The 23,298-nt window shown below is 44.2% G+C and overlaps 1 protein-coding gene across 4 annotated transcripts in view; it reads left to right on the top strand.

The window, feature by feature from the left end:
- Window positions 1-23,298, top strand: part of KIAA1549L (KIAA1549 like) — a 295,434-nt gene that overhangs the window by 143,807 nt on the left and 128,329 nt on the right. For 2 of the 4 annotated variants that reach the window (XM_067038032.1, XM_067038031.1), the window contains exons 2-5: window positions 14,660-15,004; window positions 17,596-18,204; window positions 20,221-20,336; window positions 22,958-23,177. In XM_067038032.1, coding sequence (XP_066894133.1) covers window positions 14,660-15,004; window positions 17,596-18,204; window positions 20,221-20,336; window positions 22,958-23,177 — 1,290 coding nt within the window. Of the gene's footprint in view, window positions 1-14,659; window positions 15,005-15,072; window positions 17,189-17,595; window positions 18,205-20,220; window positions 20,337-22,957; window positions 23,178-23,298 lie in introns of those variants that run through there. The other 2 variants (XM_067038028.1, XM_067038029.1) reach the window with 2 other exon arrangements.

Raw genomic sequence — 23,298 nt, 5'->3', positions numbered from 1 at the left:
GGGACATATACACACTACGAAATGTAAATTAGATAGCAAGTGGGAAGCTGCCGCATAGCACAGGGAGTTCACCTCTGTGCTTTGTGACCATCTAGAGGGGTGGGATAGGGAGGGTGGGAGGGAGGGTGATGCAAGAGGGAAAAGATATGGGAACATATGTATATGTATAACTGATTCACTTTGTTGTAAAGGAGAAACTAACACACTATTGTAAAACAGTTATACTCAAAGATGTTAAAAAAATAAAATAAAATAAATGCTATCTTGCTAGGACCACATGTGTAAACACTAAAGGCAAATAAACTATAAATGAACTAACACAACATTGTAAAGCAACTATACTCCAGTAAAAATTAATAAAAAATAATACAAACTATAAATGGAAATTGCTATGAACATATTGGCTATCTTATTGAGTTTTGGTGCTTCTAAAGGGTTTGAAAATTATTTACTTAGAATAAATATTTTCTTTTTTACCTTAGAGGTAATCGGTTTGATCATTATTCAGTCCTTATAGAGTTGATCAATAATTTCTTCCTACAAGAATCTGAATTAATAAATCCTGAAATAGTGATATTCATATTAATGAAGTTAGACTTCTGTAATAAAGCATATGCCTACATCAGTCACCAGTGAATATGAATTAAGAGTCAGTAATAATATTTGAATTAATATTGGCTACTTATTCTGCGTCTTTGGTCTCCACATAGATACTTGCAGGTTTTTAGTGTCTACTTGTAAGAAAATCATCAGTATCCATGAAGCATCACACAACCTTTTCCAGTAGAGCACTTTTTTTGTGTGTCTCCAGTCAGGGGGGAAAACAGTCAAGTTATTGATATTATTATTTTACCTAAATTAAATTAACTTAATGCCCCAAGAACGCATTAGAGCCCATCAGTATAATAATGGTGGTCCTTTACATTAGTGATAGTACTTTACAGGTTTCCTAGTGGTTACCCTTGTGTTATCTCAGTGACGTGCATCAGTAGAAGAGTTCATGAATAAGTCTGATAAGGTATACCGGGAAACAAGCAAACAGGAGCAGAATTTGTCAGCTATATAATGACCAAGAGCATGTTTTCTGATTCTTTAATGGATTCAGTCCACCCATCAGTGCTTCTTTAGTTTTTCTGTGTGTCTGAAATTGCTCGAGGGCAACAACTTTAAATTCTGCAGTGATCTAAGCTAGAATTCCAAAGTGTTCTTCAGTTGGAATATTAAGTGGTATCAAGCAAAAAAGAAGAAGAAAAAGTCCTACAGTCAACCAGCTTGAGTATTTTCTAGATGAAATAGATCTTTTGTTTATCGCACACTTTTCAGAGTCTTTAGTGTATTTGTTTGCACTGTGAATCTCCCACAAGAAATTTCCTGAACTGTTTTGAATACAGAACTTCTTTTCCCTCAAATCATTGCATGGGACCAGTATTTATTGGAACAGATGTTGGGACCTGGTTGTCTTTCCTTCTTCTCAGTTTTAAGAATGTCAGGTTGTCTGGATGTCCGTAGGATTATTTTCTTATCAATATAAAAAAAATCCTGTGAGATACAAGATGAATGAGAAGGAACATGAACAGCAATGCAAATGGTACAGAGTTGAGGTAGCACACACTGAGTCCAGAGTTGGGCCTAGGGTCATACTGATTGGTCTTTAAATGCAGTGGAAAGTTGTACATTCTCCTTTTGTGTGTATGGATGTTTTGTGCATGCACTTGTGTGTGTGTTTGTGTTGACTGTCACAAACCTTATAAAATTTTAATTATTTATTAATTGATAATTTATGCAATACATAATTTATTATTATATACACATACATAGTTTTTATATAACTGCACAAATGTATCTTGGCGTGTACATAGATTTCTATTTTTCACTGCTGTCTTTTCCCGCCCCCTACATACACACATTTTTGCTTGGCTGCCCTGTATTCACTTACATATTTTGATCATTGCTTATTTGTTTAATACATCCATACTGGATTTGGGTGTCAAAGCAGTACTGGTTTCATAAAACAAATTGGGGACGTTTTCATATATTTCAAAGGCCTGAATTAGTTTGATAACATTAGAATTACCTATTTCTTTTAAAGTTAGATAGCTCTCAGCTGAATATATCTCATTCTGGTGTCTTTTTTAGTAGTGGCTCTTTTTTTGTGTGTATTAATTTGTTTAGGTTTTTCATATCTGGTTTAATTTTGGTTATCAAAATTTTTCTCATGTAATAAGTAAATAAATATTAATAAATACATTAATTTTAAAATTGGAGATAAATATGTGAGAAGCTCTTGTTCTGTCTCTGCTTTCTTCTCTCAGCGTCTCAGCGATAGTTGTAGTTAGATTTGTAAAGAATCTTATTGGGAAAGTGTTCACTTGGCAACTATGCTGAATAAATCGTCTTCAAAACCACATTCTTGACTGTGGAAATAAGCAGACTTCAGGGGAGAAATCCAATGCAGAAGCTCTGTGAATCTTACTAATGCCTAAGAAAGCCAGATGGATTATTCAGGTACTCATTGGAGAATTACGGCTGGGGAAGAGGGATTCATTGTAAGGAAAGAGAACTGTTCCTGAGAAGATAGAATAAGTTTACCCTCTCAAAAGTGGGAGTATAAGAATTTATTTTTATCATAGTTTAGAAAAAAGATATGTCTCTGAAACCTCTCAGTTGGATTTTGTGCCCCTTGATGATAATCATAAAAAGTAACATTTTTTTAACATCTTTATTGGAGTATAATTGCTTTACAATGGTGTGTTAGTTTATGCTTTATAACAAGGGGCAGGACAGGAATAAAGACGCAGACATAGAGAATGGACTTGAGGACACAGGGAGGGGGAAGGGTAAGCTGGGATGAAGTGAGAGAGTGGCATGGACATATATACACTACCAAATGGAAAACAAGTAACATTTTGATTGCTAACCGCATACCAGGTTATGTTTCAGATACCCTACATGGATTAACGCGCTTAAGCCTCAAAACAGCCTGTGAGACAGCAATTCCTACCATCCTCATCTTAGAAAGAAGGAAACAGGCATAGAGAGGTACTAACTTGCCTAAATTTACACAGCTGGAACAAGGCCATCAGCTGCTCTGTCCCCAGGTCCCACACACTAAACCGTGACCTTTGACCACCTTCCCAGTGAGATCACAGTTTTGGGGTTTTTTAAAAATTTTTTTAAAAATTTTATTATTATTTTTGGCTGCGTTGGGTATTTGTTGCTGCACGCGGGCTTTCTCTAGTTGTGGTGAGCGGGGGCTACTCTTCATTGCCGTGCGCTGGCTTCTCATTGTGGTGGCTTCTCTTGTTGCAGATGGAGCACGGGCTTCAGTAGTTGTGGCTCGCGGGCTCTAGAGCGCAGAATCAGTAGTTGTGGCGCACGGGCTTAGTTGCTCCGCGGCATGTGGGATCTTCCCAGACCAGGGCTCGAACCCGTGTCCCCTGCACTGGCAGGCAGATTGTTCTCCACTGCGCCACCAGGGAAGCCCTACAGTTTGTCAATCTTTGTAAAACAGCGACAATCAGATAAAGCATTCAATATGTATTTGTGGAATAAATGTTAAGTGATTGAGCAAATAAGGGAGATAACTGGCTGTAATACTAAGCAGAAGGGAAGTACTCTAATAGAGCTAAAAATAAAGAGTTGTGGGAACAGTGCCATCTTAATTACGGGACTATCACTTAGGAGTGGTTTACATTTAAACCTTTCAACATGGGGGAAGACTAGTAATATTGTTGTCTTTTTGCTCGACTCTCTAAGCTCCTGTTACTGCTTTTCTCTAGGTACAGAACTTCCTAGATCTTCAGTATCTTGCCTAATGGATTTAAATGGTCTCAACTCCCCTTAAGGCCATTAGAATGAAATAGTAAAAATTAATACGAAATTTGGAAAGGTTTGCCAGTAGGATTGCCCTAGTTGTGAAGGTCAGTTACTGGTGGTTAATTGTGTCTTCTATCATTGAGTTAGGCCATCATGAAGTTTTAAATTTATAAATGACCCTATCCGAAAGCTCAGAAGGATGCCAGGGCATAGGGGTAGGAGAGAAACTCCAAGTCCCATTGGTTTACTTCTCTCGATGCAGATGATCTTCTGTGTCCTAGTGTCCTAGTCCATAAGAGGAGGTCATTGTATCTGTCCCATCTGCCACATATGGATTTTGATGACAGAATTGGAAGGAGATGAGGCCATTATTTATAATACTGAAAATTTATAAGAAACCTGTATCCTAACCGTTAGGGGATGGTTAAACAAATTATATACCCCATCTTAGTGAAAATAATATACAGCCTTATCCAAGATGGAAAAATGCCTTAATATAATGTTAAAAGACAAGAAGTAGGTGCAAATTTGTATGTGCAGTGTGATCACCACTCTGAAAAGCAAGCTAACCCAAACTTTCCCAAGAATAAAGTCCTGAAGTACAAGTCACCACAGTATGAATCCTAGTTTTCTTGGTGTAGCTGGACATGCACATGGAGAGGGCTGAGGGCAGCACGGGGTTATTTTTCTTTTCTTTCTACTTTTCCATCTTTTCTGAATTTTCTGTAATGATCACATATGCCAAGGTTTAAAAAAAAACTGAAAATGAAATTTATTACTGTTATAAAGGGGGAAGATCAACTTTACTTTTAAGCCTGTTTCACAAAGAATTTGAAAGCAATAAACTTTTTTTAAAAAAGAAAACAGGGGCTTCCCTGGTGACGCAGTGGTTAGGAATCCGCCTGCCAATGCAGGGGACACGGGCTCGTGAGGGAAGATCCCACGTGCCGCGGAGCGGCTAGGTCCATGAGCCACAACTACTGAGCCTGCGCGTCTGGAGCCCGCGCGTCTGGAGCCCGTGCTCCGCGACGGGAGAGGCCACGATAGTGAGAGGCCCGCGCACCGCGATGAAGAGTGGCCCCCGCTCGCCACAACTGGAGAAAGCCCTCGCACGGAAACGAAGAGCCAACACAGCCAAAAATAAATATTAAATAAATTAATTAATTTTTAAAAATTGTAATATGTGAAAAAAAAAGAAAAAGAAAACAGCTGTGAAAGAGCTTTGAAAGTTAAAATGCTTCTGTCGAAGTAGTAAGCAGAACTTTCTGTTTGCTGACATCACTTCAAGGAATGGCAATTTGATTCTATTAACTGGTGCATTTCGTTTTTAAAAGCCCCAGGAGAAATCATCTTAGGCATAAACATCGCAGGCGCCAAACTTCAGGCCTGTGGGGTCTGGGGTGTTGGGTGGATGCTTCAGCATAGCAGTGATGCTTAATCCATCTCTTCTGACCTTCTGGGAATCGAAGTCTGACAGGTCTTGGTGATTTAGAGCTGTGTTCCAGTAATGTCTGTCAAAGCAGCACCAAGGAGAGAGACTCATCATCAAACTCAAGAGAGGCGGACAGCTACTATGTGGGCTGGAGGATGGAGCCCACCCCAGACCTGGAGATGGAGCAAGACCTACTCCTCATGTGGAACAGAGAGCCTTGGATCTGAGGTCAAAGGGGTCGAGTCATACTTGGCTATAGGGTAACTCTCAAGGTGACCTTGGCCAAGCCAGCACTTGATCTCCCCGAACCCTGGTTTCTTCACCTGTAAAAGGGGGATAATAACCTTTATCTTGTACCTCACAGGAACTGTAAGGAACAAGGTGGGTTGAGGGTATGACAATACTGTGCAAACTGGAACGGGTTCCACAGATGTGTGGGATTGTGACAGCGCATGATCTGCAGGCATTTCTAAGTTCTGACTGGTATCCAGATCCTCTGAGGAGGCTTCTGAGTACTTCCATGTCTACTCTGGGCTCAACAGGTAATAAAATAACAATAACAATACTAGCTAGCAGTATAGGAGCACTAGTACCAGGCAGTGTTCTAAGGACTTGACATGTATCACCTCATTTTAATCCTTAAAACAATTTTGTGGTACTGTGGGTGCCATGCGGTAGGGACTGTAATTGTCTCCTGAGGAAACTGAGGCACAGAGAGGTTAAGTAACTCATCCAAGGTCACAAAGCAAATAGAGGAGTGAGTGGGATTTGAATCCAGACAGTCTGACTATGGGGCCTGGTAGAAAGCCTCAGCTATTTTTCTCTGACATACAAGGAAGAAGAGTTTGGGATATTTATTAATTGGTTGCCTTAGTTTCCTACATTTAAGGGCTGTTGGGGATCAGGTTTGCTTTCCTTTAAGTGCTGCAGGGAGCAAACCTGCTGGTGAGCGGGAAGCGGGACAAAGCGGATGGTTTCTTGACCTTGGTTGGAAACGCAGCCATGCCTCATCACCCATTAGGCCGGCTTGTGGAAGGCTGTCTTCCCCTCCATGTCACCAGCAGTCAAAGAAGGGAACAGCGCTGCTTGGGAAAGGACTGTGGCGGGGTTACAAGAGCGGTTTCGAGGAAACCAGGAAGCAACCCAGGGAGGGCAGCGTAGAGGCCCTGTGAACCTGAATGAGAACGCTCCTTAAGTAGCAGACTCGGGGCTTTGGAAAAGAGGGTCTCTGAAAACAGCCATGACCTGGGGACTGAGGAAAGAGGCTCAGGTTGAGAAGCTGCATCAGCAGAGGAGTCTGCTGTACCTGAGGGTTTCTGTGAGGTTCAAGTGTGCCCGGTGCAGGCAGCAGCATCGCAGCCCGGCTCTGCGTCTTATGTACAGGTACCGAGGATGATAAACGAGCAGCAGCGCCAGGGGCCTCAGGAAGACAGAGGCCTGAACAATCCATCATGATGCATCTCCGTGTTCCCACATGGATCTCTGAGGTCTGGGGAGACTAGGGAGGTAGTTCTCACCATTTTTTTTTTTTTTTTTTTTGCGGTACGCGGGCCTCTCAATGTTGTGGCCTCTCCAGTTGCGGAGCACAGGCTCCGGATGCGCAGGCTCAGCGGCCATGGCTCACGGGCCCAGCCGCTCCGCGGCATGTGGGATCCTCCCGGACTGGGGCACGAACCCGCGTCCCCTGCATTGTCAGGCGGACTCTCAACCACTGCGCCACCAGGGAAGCCCAGTTCTCACCATTTTGACATTAGTCAGTGACAGACTCTGCCTCCAAACCTGGCCAAGCACTTTCTTAACTTTTGATGTTTCATTATGTTCATGATCTGTTTCTGGACTCTTTTTGTTGAAGGCTAAGTTTAGCTGCCCTGAGTCTCTGCAAACTTGCCAAGCAACAGAGCACTTGATACTTAACCTGTGCGTGCAAGCTTGTGCCCTTTATTATTAAGTCTGATATTTGCACAGGAGTGACTTCTCACTTTCCTGAAGCTCTGAGAGTCATGGTTTTCTTTAAACCCGGCTCAGATAAGCTTCGTTTAAAATGCGTGTGTGTCGGTTGTCTGCTTAGCAGCATTTGTATGACCTCCCATCCTTGTTGCCTGAAGAAGGGAAGAGCTGACTCAACTTAACTTTTCTTTTCATTATTTTGAGGGTCTTCATCTAGCTTGCTTTCATTCGTTTGCAACATCAGTTGATCTTTGCTCCTTGTCTTTCTTCATCCAGAGCCTCCTTAAATCTCTACCATCTAAACTACTTCCCTTTACGGTTCGTTAGATTACCAGTCCCTTTGTGGGAAACACTGTCCAAACAGAAGGTAATTGTTGGCTTGTCCCTGGAATGGATGATGTTTGTAAACGTTCAGAAAGGGTAGCCAGCCTGGGGCTTGTGCGGGGAAACACCACTGTCTTTCATCTCCCTCTGTAATGTGTGGGACTTAGCTTTGCTTTCTGTACACTTTTTGAAGACTGTTACCATATTTTCAGCAAAGAAGAATCCATTTATTCTAAATAGAAGAAAGTTATGGGGGAGTGGAGATTGGAGAGTCAGCGGGAGTTCATTGAGAAAAATAAGAATTCAGTAATTTGATTAGAACGGTGTGGCTTTTTTTTTCCCCTGAAAAATGGGATTTGAACAGAAGAGTACACCCTGTTTCATAGCAACTTTCCAACGTGTCAGGTGCTATTTGCTGCTGCGGCTTTGTTTGTGCTCTTGCAAAGCGCTGTGTTCTCTTCAAATAACTTCCTCTGAGTCCCAGGTACTGTGTTAGAATTTTTACTTCACAGATGTTCTCCGTGATAGTCCAAACAAACCTATTAATTTGTGCTCCTTTTTTGCTGTCTTGAGTACACCTTCTCGCCATCCTTCATGCTACACTTCAGCCATGGTACCTCGTGCTGCATCTCTTCTTTCTTCATTCCCTCGGCACCATATACCCTCCCACAGCGTGTTACTGCCTACTTATATCAGTTTTCAACTGTTGTGTAGTCGACTACCACAAACTGTACAGCTTAAAACAGCACACATGTATGATCTCACAGTTTCCATGGGTCAAGAGGTTGAGTATAGCTTGTCTGGGTCCTTTGTACAAGGTCTAATAAAGCTGCCGTCATGGTGTCAGCTGGGCTGTGTTCTCATCCAGAGGCTTGGCTGGGGAGGAATCCACTTCCAAGTTCACCCAGGTTGTTGGCAGAATTCACTTCCTTGTGGTTGCCAGATTGAAGGCCCTGGCTTTTTGCTGGCTGTCAGCTGGAGGCCACCCTCAGCTCAGAGCTGCCACCTGTAGTCCCTAGAGACCACCTGCAGTTCTAGAGGCCACCGAAAGCTCTTTGCCACACAGGCTTTCTCAATATGGCCTCTCAATTCATCAAGCCATCAAGAAGAGCAAGTCTGCTAGCAAGATAGAGTCTTATAGAAGATAAGATCATGAGGGTGACAGTCTGTCACCTTTGCCATAGTCTCTTGGTGAGAAGCATGTCACAGGTTCTGGTCATACTCTAGGAGAGCGGTCACACACAGGCATGACCACCAAGAGACGGGGTCATGGGGCTGTCTTAGTCTGTCCCACATACCACCTCTACCAAGCTTCTACTTCACTTCCTTCCTTTGAGTGTGTTTTAAGCCCTCTGTAATTTGGTTTTGTCCTACTTCTCGTAATTTACTTTCCCTTCTTCTTAATCTATACCACCTACCTTTCATTTCTCCTCAAAATATTTCTTCCCTTCTTCTTTCTGTGATGCATCTTTAATTAATACAAAAATATTTTAAAATTTTATTATTTATTTATTTATTTATCTATCTTTGGCTGCATTGGGTCTTCGTTGCTGCATGCGGGCTTTCTCTAGTTATGGCAAGCGGGGGCTACTCTTCGTTGCGGCGCGTGAGCTTCCCATTGCGGTGACTTCTCTCGTTGGGGAGCACGGGCTCTAGGTGCGCGGGCTTCAGTAGTTGTGGTGAGCCGGCTCAGTAGTTGTGACACATGGGCTTAGTTGCTCCATTGCATGTGGGAACTTCCGGGACCAGGGCTCGAACCTGTGTTTCCCGCCTTGCCAGGTGGATTCTTAACCACTGTGCCACCAGGGAAGTCCAATACAGAAATATTTTTATTAGCAGAGACAAAGTTCTAAAATCTTATGTGTAAAGCAGAAGTATTTTTCATTGAAGTGAAGGCTTCTTAACTGTCTTTTTGGCTTCTGCATCCTTTTGAGAATCTAATCAAGGGTATAGAGACTCACTCCCAGAAATGAGGGACACAGCCCTGTACTGTTTCAGTTATTATTTCTGCACAACATACCACCCCTAACTAAGTGTTGTAAAACATCAACCATTTTGTTGTGCTCATGGTTTCAGGAATTTAGACAGAGCACAGAGGGGATGGCTTGTCTCTGCTTCTTGATGTCTGGGGGCTCCATAGGGAGGACTCAAACAACCACAGTGATTCAGATGGTTCGGGGCTAGAATTATCTGGAGGCTTTTTCATTCACCTGTTTGTGCCTGGGCTGGGATGACTGGGAAGCTTGGCTCAGCTGGGACTATTGACTGGAGTACTTGCACGTGACCCCTCCACATGGCTTGGGCTGCAACACAGAGTGGTGTCTGGGTTCCAGGAGGAACAGTGAGGGAGGGGTATGGAGGGGAGCCTTCCAAAGACCAAGCAAAAGCTGCTTTTTATGATGGTAGCCTCAGAAGTCACATGGCATTATTTCTGCCACACTCTAATTGGTTGAACAGTCTCAAGTCCACCTAAGGGATGGGGACCTAGACCCCCACCTCTCAACGAGAGGCATATTGGAGACTTTGCAGTCATTAAAAAAAAAAGAAAAACCCACCACACACACACATACATATTTTTTTAAATTTTTTATTCAAGTTTTTATCAAACACCAATACTTCATACATATGCAGGGCATGACCATACTATATTTCCATATTTTCCACTAAAGTGTGAGGGATCACATGTTGCCCACGTTTTCCTTTTTGCCTCCCATTAGTGAATCTTTTTTTTTTAACATCTTTATTGGAGTATAATTGCTTTACAATGGTGTGTTGGTTGCTGCTGTATAACAAAGTGAATCAGCTATATGTATACATATATCCCCATATACCCTCCCTCTTGAGTCTCCCTCCCACCCTCCCTATCCCACCCCTCTAGGTGGACACAAAGCACCGAGCTGATCTCCCTGTGCTATGTGACTGCTTCCCACTAGCTATCTATTTTACGTTTGGTAGTATATATATGTCCATGCCAGTCTCTCACTTTGTCCCTGCTTACCCTTCCCCCTCCCCGTGTCCTCAAGTCCATTCTCTACGTCTGTGTCTTTATTCCTGTCCTGCCCCTAGGTTCTTCAGAACCATTTTTTTTTTTCAGATTCCATATATATGTGTTAGCATACGGTATTTGTTTTTCTCTTTCTGACTTACTTCACTCTGTATGGCAGACTCTAGGTCTATCCACCTCACTACAAATAACTCAATTTCATTTTGTTTTATGGCTGAGTAATATTCCATTGTATATATGTGCCACATCTTCTTTATCCATTCATCTTTTGATGGACACTTAGGTGGCTTCCATGTCCTGGCTATTGAAAATAAAGTTGCAATGAACATTGTAAACACACACATATTTAAAGGAATATACTATCTTGAACTCTGAGAATTGAAAGGGACCGAGAAGGATTATCCATTTCAATCTCCCACCCACGGCTCAGCTCCTCTTTACAACTTCCTGTCATCACATACCTGGACCACAACAGGTGTTTCCTTACTAGTCTTCTGTTGTCCACTCTTGCCCGTTACAGTCTGTTCTTCACTCTGTAGCCAGAATGATTGTTCTGAAACACAGATTTGCTCCTGTACATAACCCGCCCTCAACTCCATTCCCTCCCACTTCTCTTTGAACTAAAATCTGTGACACTCCAATGGTCCAGTTATCAACTACCTCTTCAGCCATATGTCATGGCCACTCATGTTCTACTTGATTTTGCTATGGTTACTTTTTTAGTTCTTTGTACTACTTATGCTTCTTCCTGCCGCAGGACCTTTGCATATGCTCTTCTCTCTGCATGGAATGTTTTCCCCTACCCTCTTGGCTTGATTAATTTTTCCTTATTCTTTGGCTCTCAACTTGATAGTAACTTTCTAAGTGATGTGCTTTCTGACCTCCCTGATCAGGTCACACATCCTCTTATTGCATGCTCTTAAGAACTATGCATCTTTCATCTATAACATGTATCATTTTCACATTTGTGAGAATGTCTGATTTAACTCCACATCTCCCATAAGACTGTGAGGTCCATGAAGCCAGAGACCATGTATGTTTTTCGTTATTTATTCTTTATGTATTTATTCTTACATACAGATGTTATAAATATTATTTCCTTAGTATGAAATAGTTTTTTATTTTAGGAGTGAAAAAAATTTAATGCAGCCTAAGAATTTATACTTTCCTTGTTAGCCTACATTCCTATTGTAGCTCCAGTCAACCCTACCTATAGTTAACGTAAGCTATCCTTAAAGGGAAGCTCCCCCATTCTGTTCTTGTCTAGGTAATATGTGGATTAAGGGTGGGCCTTTATACCTAATCCTAATTTATGTCTTCCTTCAACAATAATTTTAGTCAGTTGACATGTCTTTGAAGCGTGTTTCTCTGGAATTCTTCATATCAGTTATTCTTTTGAATTTGCTATCATTTGGTAATTCAGTGAACATGCTTTCTTCCTTAGCTTTATGTATATTGGTGGGGTTTTTTTAGTCACCAAGTTCTGAGGTCAAATATGTTTGAGAAATATCCTACACATATTTCAGAAGTTAAATATACTTGATCAATTTTGGCCAAAGTTTAATTAAACCATCCAACATCAATTCATGGAGTTTTTACTGCACTTACGTTTTCTTGATTATGGGACTTCTCAGCCTTTATTTAAATGTTGATATACATGGGAGTATGCCCATTTAAGTTCCAAATCCACTCTGATACCAATTTCTGAACAGGTTAGGGTAAGTTAGGTTATGCTGCAGTAACAAAACAAACCCCAAATTGCAGTGATTTAAAAGAGCAAAAGCTTATTTTTTGCTCATGCTACCTGTACACACTTTTACAGCAGAGGGCTTTTTGCTTATTATAGCCCCTAAGGGACTCAGGCTGGTGGACCGACCTACAAACATTTTGAAGATTACTAGGTTCCTCCTCATCCTTCTTCATAACAGCTTACTGAGATATAATATTGCTAGGGTTTTTCTTTTTTTTTCAGAGAAAGCAAGTTCTGGAGAGTCTTGCTCCAGCATTGATTATAAATGTTCTAGACCAGAAGTGACATTTGTCTCTTCTGCTCAGAACTCATTGACCAGAACTAGTAACATGACCCCACCCAACCACAGAGGTATCCGGGAAGTGCAGTCCTATTATATGCTCTGAAGGTGGAAAGCCAGAAATATATGGTGAATAACATTAGTGACTGTTAGGTGTGAGTGTAGTATACAACACTTCTCAAAATTGTTAGCTTGTTGAAACTTTTCTTCATGACTACAACACTTCTCAAAATTGTTAGCTTGTTGAAACTTTTCTTCATGAGGCATCTTGGGACACTGTGTTTTGTAAGGGATAGCTTGGGAAACACTGGATTCTAGTCTAGAAACAACAAGGTTTAGCAGAGGCAAGTCCCCTAGAGACTATTTCTTTACTTCAGCTCCTTTGGCTGTGGCCATTCAGTCAGTTACAATCCCCCTTGTATTAATCATCCAACACCCACTTCCCCTTCCTGTTGGTAAGATTTTTATGAAAGAGTTTGTAAAAAATATTTCTGAAAGCAAAAACTGCTTTGCCCATCACATCCTTTTTGACTTAGAAGGGTACTTACTTGAAAACAGTTTAATTTGGTATGACTCTTGAATCCATGAGTTGAACCCATGGTTGACTCTATTACAATGAGAGCACAAAAGAAGTTGTTTGGTTTTCTGGTGGCAGGATACAACAGGGGTGGAGTGAAGGCTAGAACTGGTTTGGGAGAAGCAGTTGGGAAGAAGACACTGCAATGGGAGTGAGGAAACCTCACATCTGGACCTGCTTCTGTCCCTGATGGGTTATGTGGCTTCTGGCAATGAAGTCTCCACTCTGGACCATAGTGTCTTCTTTTGTTAAACAAATAAACAGAAAACACAGGGACTTAGAGCCTGTAATGACCGCTCACTTGTTTAGTGATTTTTTTTTTTTTTTTAAGCATTTGTTTGGTGCTTTTCTGCTTGGGGAGCCCTTCCTTCCACCTCCATGATTTCCTCTGTTCCTCCCAGCCAGCCACTGGGGCAGTTAGAGTGTGCTCGTTGCCCTCACTCCTGCCACAGCAATCCACAGATGCACACAGAGCCGCGGGTGGCTAGAGGGTGCGTGTGAACCCAGGTCTTCTGACTTCAGCTCTTGGTATGTCTGCTTCTATCAGATGGTTCTCACGGTTTTTTTGGCCAATAACATAGAAAGCTGTAGGAGTACCTTTTCTTTGTTATTTTTAATTTAAAATACGATTTAAGGGCAGTTAGCCACCTCTGGGGGGCCATCAACACCATTGGCACCACTGCGGAAAGGGGGGTCAGAGAATCCTCAAGCAGGATGTCGTTTCTCTTCCCAAGCATGGAATTCCCAGCTTTCTGATCAGTTATTTCCTTGCCTCCTTTCCTGCGGAGTCACCTTTTGTGCCCCGTCTCCTCGCCTTTCTGCTTGCAGTTTTGCTCATTAGTGCTGACAGTTCGGGTTTCTCTGCAGGTGCTGGGAGTGACACCAGGCCTCATGAGAGGTGTCTCTGGTCCTAGATGGGATGTGAATAGTTTTTCTCTCAGAAATAGCCTAATTTGAAAGAAGTCCCCATTGCTGTTTGACATGATGTGAACGATAGCATCAGGAATCCTTTTACATCCAACAAAATAAGTATGTCTCCTTGGTGCCACGTTCCCAAACACAGGCAACCTCAGTTATTGGGCTTGAGATGCCCTAGGGTCTGAGAAAAAAGATTTGCGTTCAGATACACAGTCCTTTCCTTTTGCATTTTGGATTCTTGGATGGGATTTATTTTGGTGTCCTTGGCCATGGCGGGGAGCCACGTTCATCTTTTGAGTTTCCAGCTTGTGAGTTTCACAGTCCAAGCCTTGTAGGTGGAACAGAAAAGAGATTTAAAATACACAAGTATCTTCCACATCCTTGCTTAAACGTCACTTCATCAGAGACCACTTCTCACCAACCCTGCCCTGTAGGTTAGCTGCAGCATCCATGTATTTGTAATTACCTAAGTTATCGTTTGAATGTGTTCAATGAGTCTTTTGTGATGTGGTGGAAGATGTGTGAGGTCCGAGCAGTGCCTGTCTAGCCTACCCTCCTCTCCAGGACCTGTGATGAGCCCATGCCTGACTGCTTGATCCTTTGTTTCACAGGAAGGGACAATCTACAGAGCACTGTCACCCCAACCCCAGAGTCACTTCCTCATGGGAAATTGTCACCGATTTCACCAACATGGCCTTTGCCCGAAGTCCAGTCTTCCTCAGCAGTGGCTAGGATGAAGCCTGTGCCAGGAAGCTCCCCTGACAACAGGAGCTGGCCGCAGTCTGCCCAGATGCCTCCACCCAAGACCCACCGCCAAGTTCCGGCCCACGGGGACTTCTCTCCTTCCCCTTACCAAGGCAGTGGACATAGTTCCTCCCTCGAGCCTTCCAAGGATTCTACTGAGGCCCTGGCCCAACCAAGACCTCCATGGGGAAAAGAAGCAGCCGCCGTGTCAGGTTTGCCTCACACCAGCATGCTTCCCACACTGTCACCTCTCCCACCGGTGGCGTCCTTCCGCACTGGCCTCCCATCCTGGCCACTGTGGGTAGGGACTCCTTCCATGGCAGAACTACATTCCCCGAGGGCAGACGCTCTCCCCTCATCTTCATCTTCTTCATTGGCTCCTGACTCACCTCATTCCATCATCTTTTCTAAGCCAGCAGAGAGACCCACCAAAGTGCTTTTATTCCCCCCAAAAGCTCCAACTGACTCATCCTCAAGTCAGAGCATAGCTAATCCCCTAAACCCATTTGCTGAGGAAATGAACCACAACCCATCCAAAAATGCCCAGGATTTAATAGGCATCCCTCGTCTAGGTTTCCCTGGCTCCTCAAGCCCGGCAGAGGGTCCTCCCTCCGCAGTCTCTCACACACCTGAGTTTTTGAGCTCCGTGGCTGACCTGGCCCGTCTGTCTGTCACTCCCCTAGCTCCCGGAAGTCTTCTTCAGCTTCCAGGTGGAACACCCTCATCCTTGATGTTGGAAGTGGCTCCGAGTCCTGCATCCACCCAGCCAATTGAAGCTGAGGTGGCTGAAAGAGCACATAATGGGGTGTCTCTGCCCGCCTATAAGAGCACCGTGACCCGCGAGGCTGTGTCTTCACCTGTCCAGGTTGCAGAATCGGCGGCAGTGGGGATGCTCAGCCGAAAGGCAGCCCCTGCTACCGCAAAGGACTCTGCTCGCCCGCTGCGTTTGTCAGCAGCTCCAGAGAATTCCAAAGGGCCCGCCCTTTCAGTAGGACACACATCCTCCGCTCCGGTGCCTTCTCTGCCTCTCGCCGCAGCCAGCCGGCAAGAAATCCTTTCTGGGGAGGTTCTCACATCCCCATCAAATGGCGCAGTGGCAGACTTCCCCTCCATGCCTTCTTCCCTCCAGCTGGCAGGCAATCATGCCTCTCCATCCACCATTCCCCCAGTGCCAACTCCTCAAGAAGCGGGCAGTGATGGATCCCCTCCTACTGCAGCTGCAGACTTGCTTCTCTCAAGCACATTTCCTAATCTTCCTTCCACGACTTGGACATTTTCTCTGCAGAAAGAAGGTAGCGGAACAACTGTTTTAAAGAAAAACAAGAAAGCAAATTTGACAGTTGCTCTCCAGACCCTTTCAAGTAAAGAGAGGCCAAGTCTTCACGCTGTAAGCGGAGTCACCTCTGATTTTAGCACCGATCGGGTCTCTTCAGACACTACGCCACCAAGAACAAACCTCCTTCCTTCAGAAATATCTCCAGCTTCCATCCCCTTTGCACGAGCCACCCAGACTGCTTTCCCTTCTCATAGCTCTTCCAACACCAAGCCAGATACTTACACAGCTGTGACGGACCATCCTGAGTTGCCAGTTTCAGCTTCCAAGCAGGTGACAGCATTTCCCTCCTCCAGTGAGGTCTATGATTTCTCAACAATGGGAGACATGAAGAAGCCAGCAATCACAGATGTTGTCTGGCATTCTCTTGCAGCAGGAACTGGATCCCTTTCAACAGAACCAATGATATCTGGCTTGCTGCAGCAAACAAATTATGATGTGAACGGGCACACAATTAACTCCACAAGTTGGGAAACTCACTCAGTTTCAACTGCTCCTCTCGGTGGTTTAAATTCTGCTGCCAGTACAATAAAATCTCGGGATTTCAAAGATAATTTTGGGCATTTAGCGACTGCAGAAGGCTTTAGCATTCAGGATCCAGTCTCTGGTACAAGCACTAACCAGCTCGTCCAACAGTCAGACGTTTCCATGGTTAGAAACCATACAGACCTCTTGTCCATAAACACTAACAGCTACTCCAGAGACTTTCAAACAGCTGAGGTTGAAGATGACCCATCCATGAGTCAACATTCTCTGTCTCATCCCCATCTACGGCTGCCTGCCCATCCAACACACTCTCCTGTGCTGACGTCTCCAAGTCTAACTTCCACAGCTAGCTTATGGGAAATGCTTTCGGATGGAATGGATACAAGTTTTCAAATTTCCGGCGACATCTATCCACCTCCGGTGATAAATGCTTCCCCACCGTTCCAGAGTATCCCGAGATACCACTCTACTGCTGAATCTCCTCCTCTATCAACCAGTGCCTTATTCAGGACCCCATCCAAAGCACTGCCAGCTTCTCAGCACCCCGAGAAGTGGACAGGTGCAGCCACTAATGCAGGTAGTTTGTTTCCTGGTACCCCCCCCCCAAATAGGTGTGACTGCTTCTGGGGCCAAAGCATCTTCAAGCTCAACACAGATACCCAGCTTTGCTCAGAAGGAACAGATATACCTGATTCCAGGATGGTGAATGAGTTAGCAGTGTAGATAGTCAGGCCCCTGATCTTCTGCCGACTTGACTTTTTGGAAAGTATTCAGAATTTAAGTGTCCTTATTTCCAACCCTAGCTTTGCTCTAAGTGGCATTCTCATTATGGTTAATCAACTTAATGCACCTAAAGCTGTTTTGCCTAAATTCCAGTGCTCAGAGACTTTTCACCCCAGCAAACCCATAAGTTACATCCATTCATTCCCACAGTGGTGTGTGCATTCTGGACCAGTGACAAACTTTGCTTTTCTCTCTTTGCAGTGGACTCCTCGGTGTCGCCCAAGGCAGAACCAACAGCAGCAACCATGTTGTTTCTTCGGAAATCAAGTCCACTGGTGCTGTCTGCAGCCCTGGTTGCGAAGGGCACCGGCAGCAGCCCTTCGGCCGTGGCCTCGGGATTAGTCAAGAGCAGCTGGGCCACTGCTGTAGCTAAAAACGTCACAAGCAACGCAGCATCTGGCCCAAAGGCGACAGCAGGGGCAGCCCATCCAGGCATCTCGTTCACGCCGACCTACATGTTTGCAAGAACAGCACACACCGTGAGCACTCCCACGGCTATGCAAGGGAACACGGGCACTGCCTCTGGCCTGTTGTCCACAACACACCTCCCCAGGAAACCACAAGCCATGTACACGGGCTTCCTGAACCCCACCAACCCAGACATGCCCAAGGTGTCCACCGCACGCCCGCTGACAATCACGGCAGCCTTGACGTCCATCACTGCACCAGTAAGGGCCACCCGGATGCCGCCTTTGTCAGCAGAAAACACAGACGCTGCTCTTCCCGCTGTGTCCACGGCCATGATCACAGCTGGCAAAATGGCATCCAACCTGGAGTGTCAGATGTCCAGTAAGCTCCTGGTGAAGACAGGTAAGAGTCCACTGTCCTGATTTGACTTGAAAGCAGCAAGTGCATCCTGGCCTCAGAGGTGTAGCAGAATTATTAGGTTTCTTTGAGATCAGTGGTTCTCAACCAGGGGAGGATTTTGCCCCCCTGCTCAGCCACCAGGGGACATTTGGCCATGTCTGGAGATGTTTTTGGGTGTCTACAACTTGGAGGGTAGGGAGGGTGTTACGAGCATCTAGTGAGTTAGAGACCGGGAATGCTGCTAAACATCCTACAGTGCATAGGACAGTCAGGCAACAAAGAACAGTCCAACCCAAAACATCAGTAATGCGAGGTTGAGAAGCTCTGATCTTTATTAAGTGACAGAGGAGAGGAGCATCATGTGACATGGATTCTAGTCCTGGGATCCATCCTGATATCAGAGGCCCCTGGGAAACCAATTCTCCCAGCGAGTCTGGGAAAGCAAATGTACACCAAAGTTTGCATGTAGAGACCTCAGTGATGTCTCACATGCGTGAATGATGTGATCGGTAAAATACAGAATCTTGGGAAGGGCTACAGAACTCAGAAAGGCTTTCTGTCATGTATTTTCTCAACCAGCAGATACTAACAGTACAGCTACCGTACACTGTGTTGGCGCCCAAGATTTCTTCGGATGTTAAAAAGGAGACCTTCTTGAAAAAGTCGCGTAGATGCTATCTTTTTTAGCCCCCGCCTCTGAGTTGCTGCAGACAGGCCAAGAAGGCACAGGATGCTTTTAATAGTGTGGTAATGTCTGCTATAAAAAGCATTAGACACATTATTTGAAAGAACATGCCAGTGTTGAATGCTCATGTCCCGCCTTCCTCTTCACCCCGCAAAGAATTAAATGAAATTTTCTCTTGAGATGTATCTTATTCTAAAATGGGAAATTGTGAAACTAGGCAGAGCAGAAAGCACAGTATCTTTTTCAGTTTCTCAAACAGTTATACCATCTGGTTTTCCACATCCCAGCCACCTAGGTGCGGAAGTCTGGAACATTCTCCCCTCCCTCTTCTTCTCAACCTCCCTTCACCCCAGCCACCCCCAGTCAACGACCGGTTCCTTCCAGTTCTACCTCCTAAATACCTCTCCCCTGCACCCTCACTGCCGCTTCCCTGGTTCGCACCGTCACCATCGCTCACCTAAATTTCTGAAACAACGGCCAGATTTCTCTCTCTGCCTTCAGACTTCCCCCACCCTCCAATCTGTTCTCCAGTCTGGAGTCCAGGGAGCCTCCTAAAATACATGCCTTTGCTTTAAACCCTTCATTTCCCATTGCCCCAGCACCGAGCCTGATCTTGCAGGCTGAAATATTCACCTCTCGCCTGTGCCTTTGCACTTGGTCTCCCTCTGCTGGGAGTGGCAGGGGGCAGTCCCTCCGGCCTTGGCCCAGCTCACGCCCATCATCCTCCAAGACTCAGTGGAAGCAACAGTTCCTCCAGGAAACCTTCCCTGATCCCCAACCCCTTGCCCAAGTCAGGGCTGGATGCTCCTCCAAGGGCCTCCCACCACATCCTAGGCTTCCCTTCACATAGCACCTGTCATGTTCAATCACAAATGCCTCTTCTCCGTGCCAGGTCTCCATTCCTGTCTCCGTCCCACTTGTGGGGTGAGGACTGCACCTCCTGATGCAGGGTTGATTTAGGCTGTTTTAGGATGCAGGGCCTGCAGTTAAGGAGGTTCTCAGGGATGCTGTTCCAGGAATTTCCTTGCATGCAGACTGGTCAGGGGCAAGCAAGGCTTAGCCTGGCTTTCAGAGTCAGAGGCAGTGTTGGTCAGAAGGAAATGCCACCAGCATGCTAGCTCTCTCTCCACTAGGGCCACACGAATGGCTGGGGCCTTCTTTCCTTAGGACTTGAGCGGGACCAACGGAGCTGCTGCTCCATTGGTTGGACCTGTGCCCACTAGCTTTGCTCAGAACCTGTAGGAGGTGGTGGGTAGCTGGGGAGGAGGGGAGGGCTCATTAATTAGGAGGTCTGCTGCCTTACTCTGATTGCATGCTTCTGTTTCGCCCCACAGTTCTCTTTCTGACCCAAAGGAGGGTGCAGAGCAGTGAAACCTTGAAGCTTAATGTAGCCAGAGGGCTCACACAGGCATTGCGGAAGGCATTTCACCAGAATGACGTCTTGGCTCATGTAAGCCCCCTGCTTTTGTAACCAGGCTCATCTATCTCTTCCTCTTGGGTCCAGAGTCTGTTTAGATTGTTTTCTTCCTCCCTGGGTACCATAGCCACAACAGAAGTAGGATCTTTCATCATTTGGGCAAATAGCTAATGCATGGTAGCTGGAGAAGGTCAAATTCTGAGATGGAAAATTGAGGATAATTGCCTTATGTCTAGTTTTTGTTTTGTTTTTTTAAGCCTGGAGGTTCTGTTTTAAATTGTCCCATTATCCTGTTGTTTGGTGAAAGTATTTAATTGTGTCAGTGTAATTTTGCAGAAATCATCCATTGTTTTTTTCCTTTATCTTCCTCACCATTGTGAACAATTAGTGATTTATTTCTGGACATTTAAAAATTACTCTGACTTATAAACTGAGTCCACCTTTGCTTAAATTGCCAGCAGCAGATAGGGAAGTAAACATTTTTTTCTCTAAACACATTAATGCCAAGAACTATTTAACAACCACTAGCTGATTTTGATGGCATATCTAAGTGGTGGAAGCCTTGCTTTACACCCTTTTGGTTTGATTCCAAGTTTTAAAGCAGTAAATGTGATTGGCAGTCAGTGGACAACTCTTTACATCACTAAAAAATATTGCTCTCGCTCCCTCCTTTGATGCTTTGTGCCCCAGCTGCATTCAAATTAGGGGTCCTTCTCCACCACCACATGAAGGACAAGGAAGGAGATTGGGTACACAGTTTATTGGTCATTGTTAATCTCTTTTATATAATTCTGAAAAAAAAAAGAAGAAATGCTCTCCACGAGAGGCATCTGTGGTTTCCGCACCAGAAACTTTATTTGAAAGTTGAAAATGTGAATGCTTCCATGTGGTTACCTGAGACAGTTTTCACTAAACTTTGGTCGTTTGCAAATTACCCTCACAGCTTTTGTCTTTTTTGCATATCATCACAGACCGCTGTGACAATTAGTACATGTTAGTTTTTTTTTAAATCAGCTTTTATTTAAAAAACACTTAAGATTGGGATTGACATACACACACTACTGTATACAAAATAGATAACTATTAAGGACCTGTTGTATAGCACAGGGAACTCTTCTCAATGCTCTGTAGTGACCTATATGGGAAAGAATTTAAAAAGAGTGGATATATGTATATGTATAATTGATTCACTTTGCTGTACACCTGAAACTAACACAACATTTTAAATTGACTCTACTCCAAAAAATTAAAAAAAAAAACCGCTTAAACACGTTTCTTTTGAAAAGATGTTTGATATTACCACCATAAATGGCAATTAGGATCATTTCCCACAAATAAAAGGTAATCATAAATAGGAGAATAGGGAGTTCCCTGGTGGTCTAGTGGTTAGGATTTTCACCTTCACTTCCATGGCCCAGGTTCAATCCCTGGTCAGGGAAATGAGATATTGCAAGCCGAGCGGTATGGCCAAAACTTTTAAAAGATAAAAATAAAAATGAAAATAATGGAGACAGCCTGTTAAATTCAAGCTAGACATTGTTGCTTACAGAAGGCATTAAGGCTGGGCCTGGTTTTCCTTTGTTTGTTTAAAAATATAGTTAGCAAGGGTTAGAGAGGTGTTAAAAGTCGATTATCCTCAAACTGAGACCCGCTCCTTGAGGCAATTGGAAGGATTGGAATGGGAGTAAGTTTCTTGCTGGGTGATTTGGTGGCATTTGGCTCTGAGTCCATGTTCCATATCTCTTGTCCCACCTAAAGTCACCTTGAACACCGCCTTTAGGTAACAAGGTGCTGGGGAGCACACAGTGTGGAGGAAGCAAAGGCCTACCCAGCCTGCTGCAAAATCAATGGTCTTGGTTTCTTTGGCAAATACACATGACACTCCTAATGGAGATGCAAGAATAAGGGGGAGGAAAGCAGGTGTTAAAAACACCCTGAACTGCTGATATAAAACACTAAGAAAACAAAACAAAGTAAGAATAAAATCGGAAGTCTCAAAATCTTCCAGGTGGGTCAGAATGAGCTCAGATCATCAACATCCCTTAGGACTCAGCTGTAAGAGAAACTCTCCATGGCCCGTCCCTGCCTTGGTCTTGAACCAGTCACAAGCTAAGAATGGAGTGAAGTCTGAACAGTCCTTCTCTCAGCTTCTAAAGAAAGGAATTCACCTCATTTACTACCTGACCCCTGTCCTGAAGGGCCTCCACTTAACCTATCACTTCTGCCTTTTAATGTTTATAAATGATGAGAAAGATGATACAGCTGTTTTTCCCAGCATTCCATTCCCTGGAAATCTCTTTTGCCTGCCGTCTCCTGCCTGCCATGCTAATTTATGCTCACAGGATTATACAGAGGCACTTAAAGAATAATAAAATAAAATAAATGCCACACATTTAATTCTATTCCAGAATTAAATTAAATATAGATTGACTCCTATATCCGTAGGTTCGATATAAATTATATTTTGTTGTATTCTTGTATTTTGAGACTTGACAATCCCCGTAGGCTTATGAGATTGTTAGAATATTTGTCGAATGGGAGTGTCCTATTCCTCAGCCATGCTGAGTAACAGTTATGGTTCTACGAAACTCCAAGGAGAACTTAAAGTACCATGGAAATGAACACTGAGTTCTGTGGGTCCATTTGTTTTGTAGGTGGACATTCTGGAATATTCTCACAACGTCACTGTTGGTTATTATGCTACCAAAGGGAGGCTGGTCTACTTGCCTGCTGCAGTGATTGAAACGCTGGGCGTTTATGGGATCAGCAATGTCACTGCAGACCTGAAGCAACACACCCCAACCTTGCAGTCTGTGGCAGTACTTGCCTCCCCGTGGACTCCCCAGCCTGCAGGCTACTTGCAGCTGAAAACAGGCAAGTAACTCAGAAGGAAAGGATTCCTATCCGTTCTGGGATCAGCGGTGGTACCAGGAGGACACCTGTTTGAAAACTCCATCACTGGCTGCTCTGTTATTTCTTAAAGTCACTGTGTACC

This window comes from Kogia breviceps, chromosome 7 (assembly GCF_026419965.1).
Source record: "Kogia breviceps isolate mKogBre1 chromosome 7, mKogBre1 haplotype 1, whole genome shotgun sequence".
Lineage (NCBI taxonomy): Eukaryota > Metazoa > Chordata > Mammalia > Artiodactyla > Physeteridae > Kogia > Kogia breviceps.
The sequence above is the reverse complement of the archived record's forward strand: the minus strand, read 5'-3'. Positions and strand labels throughout refer to the sequence as shown.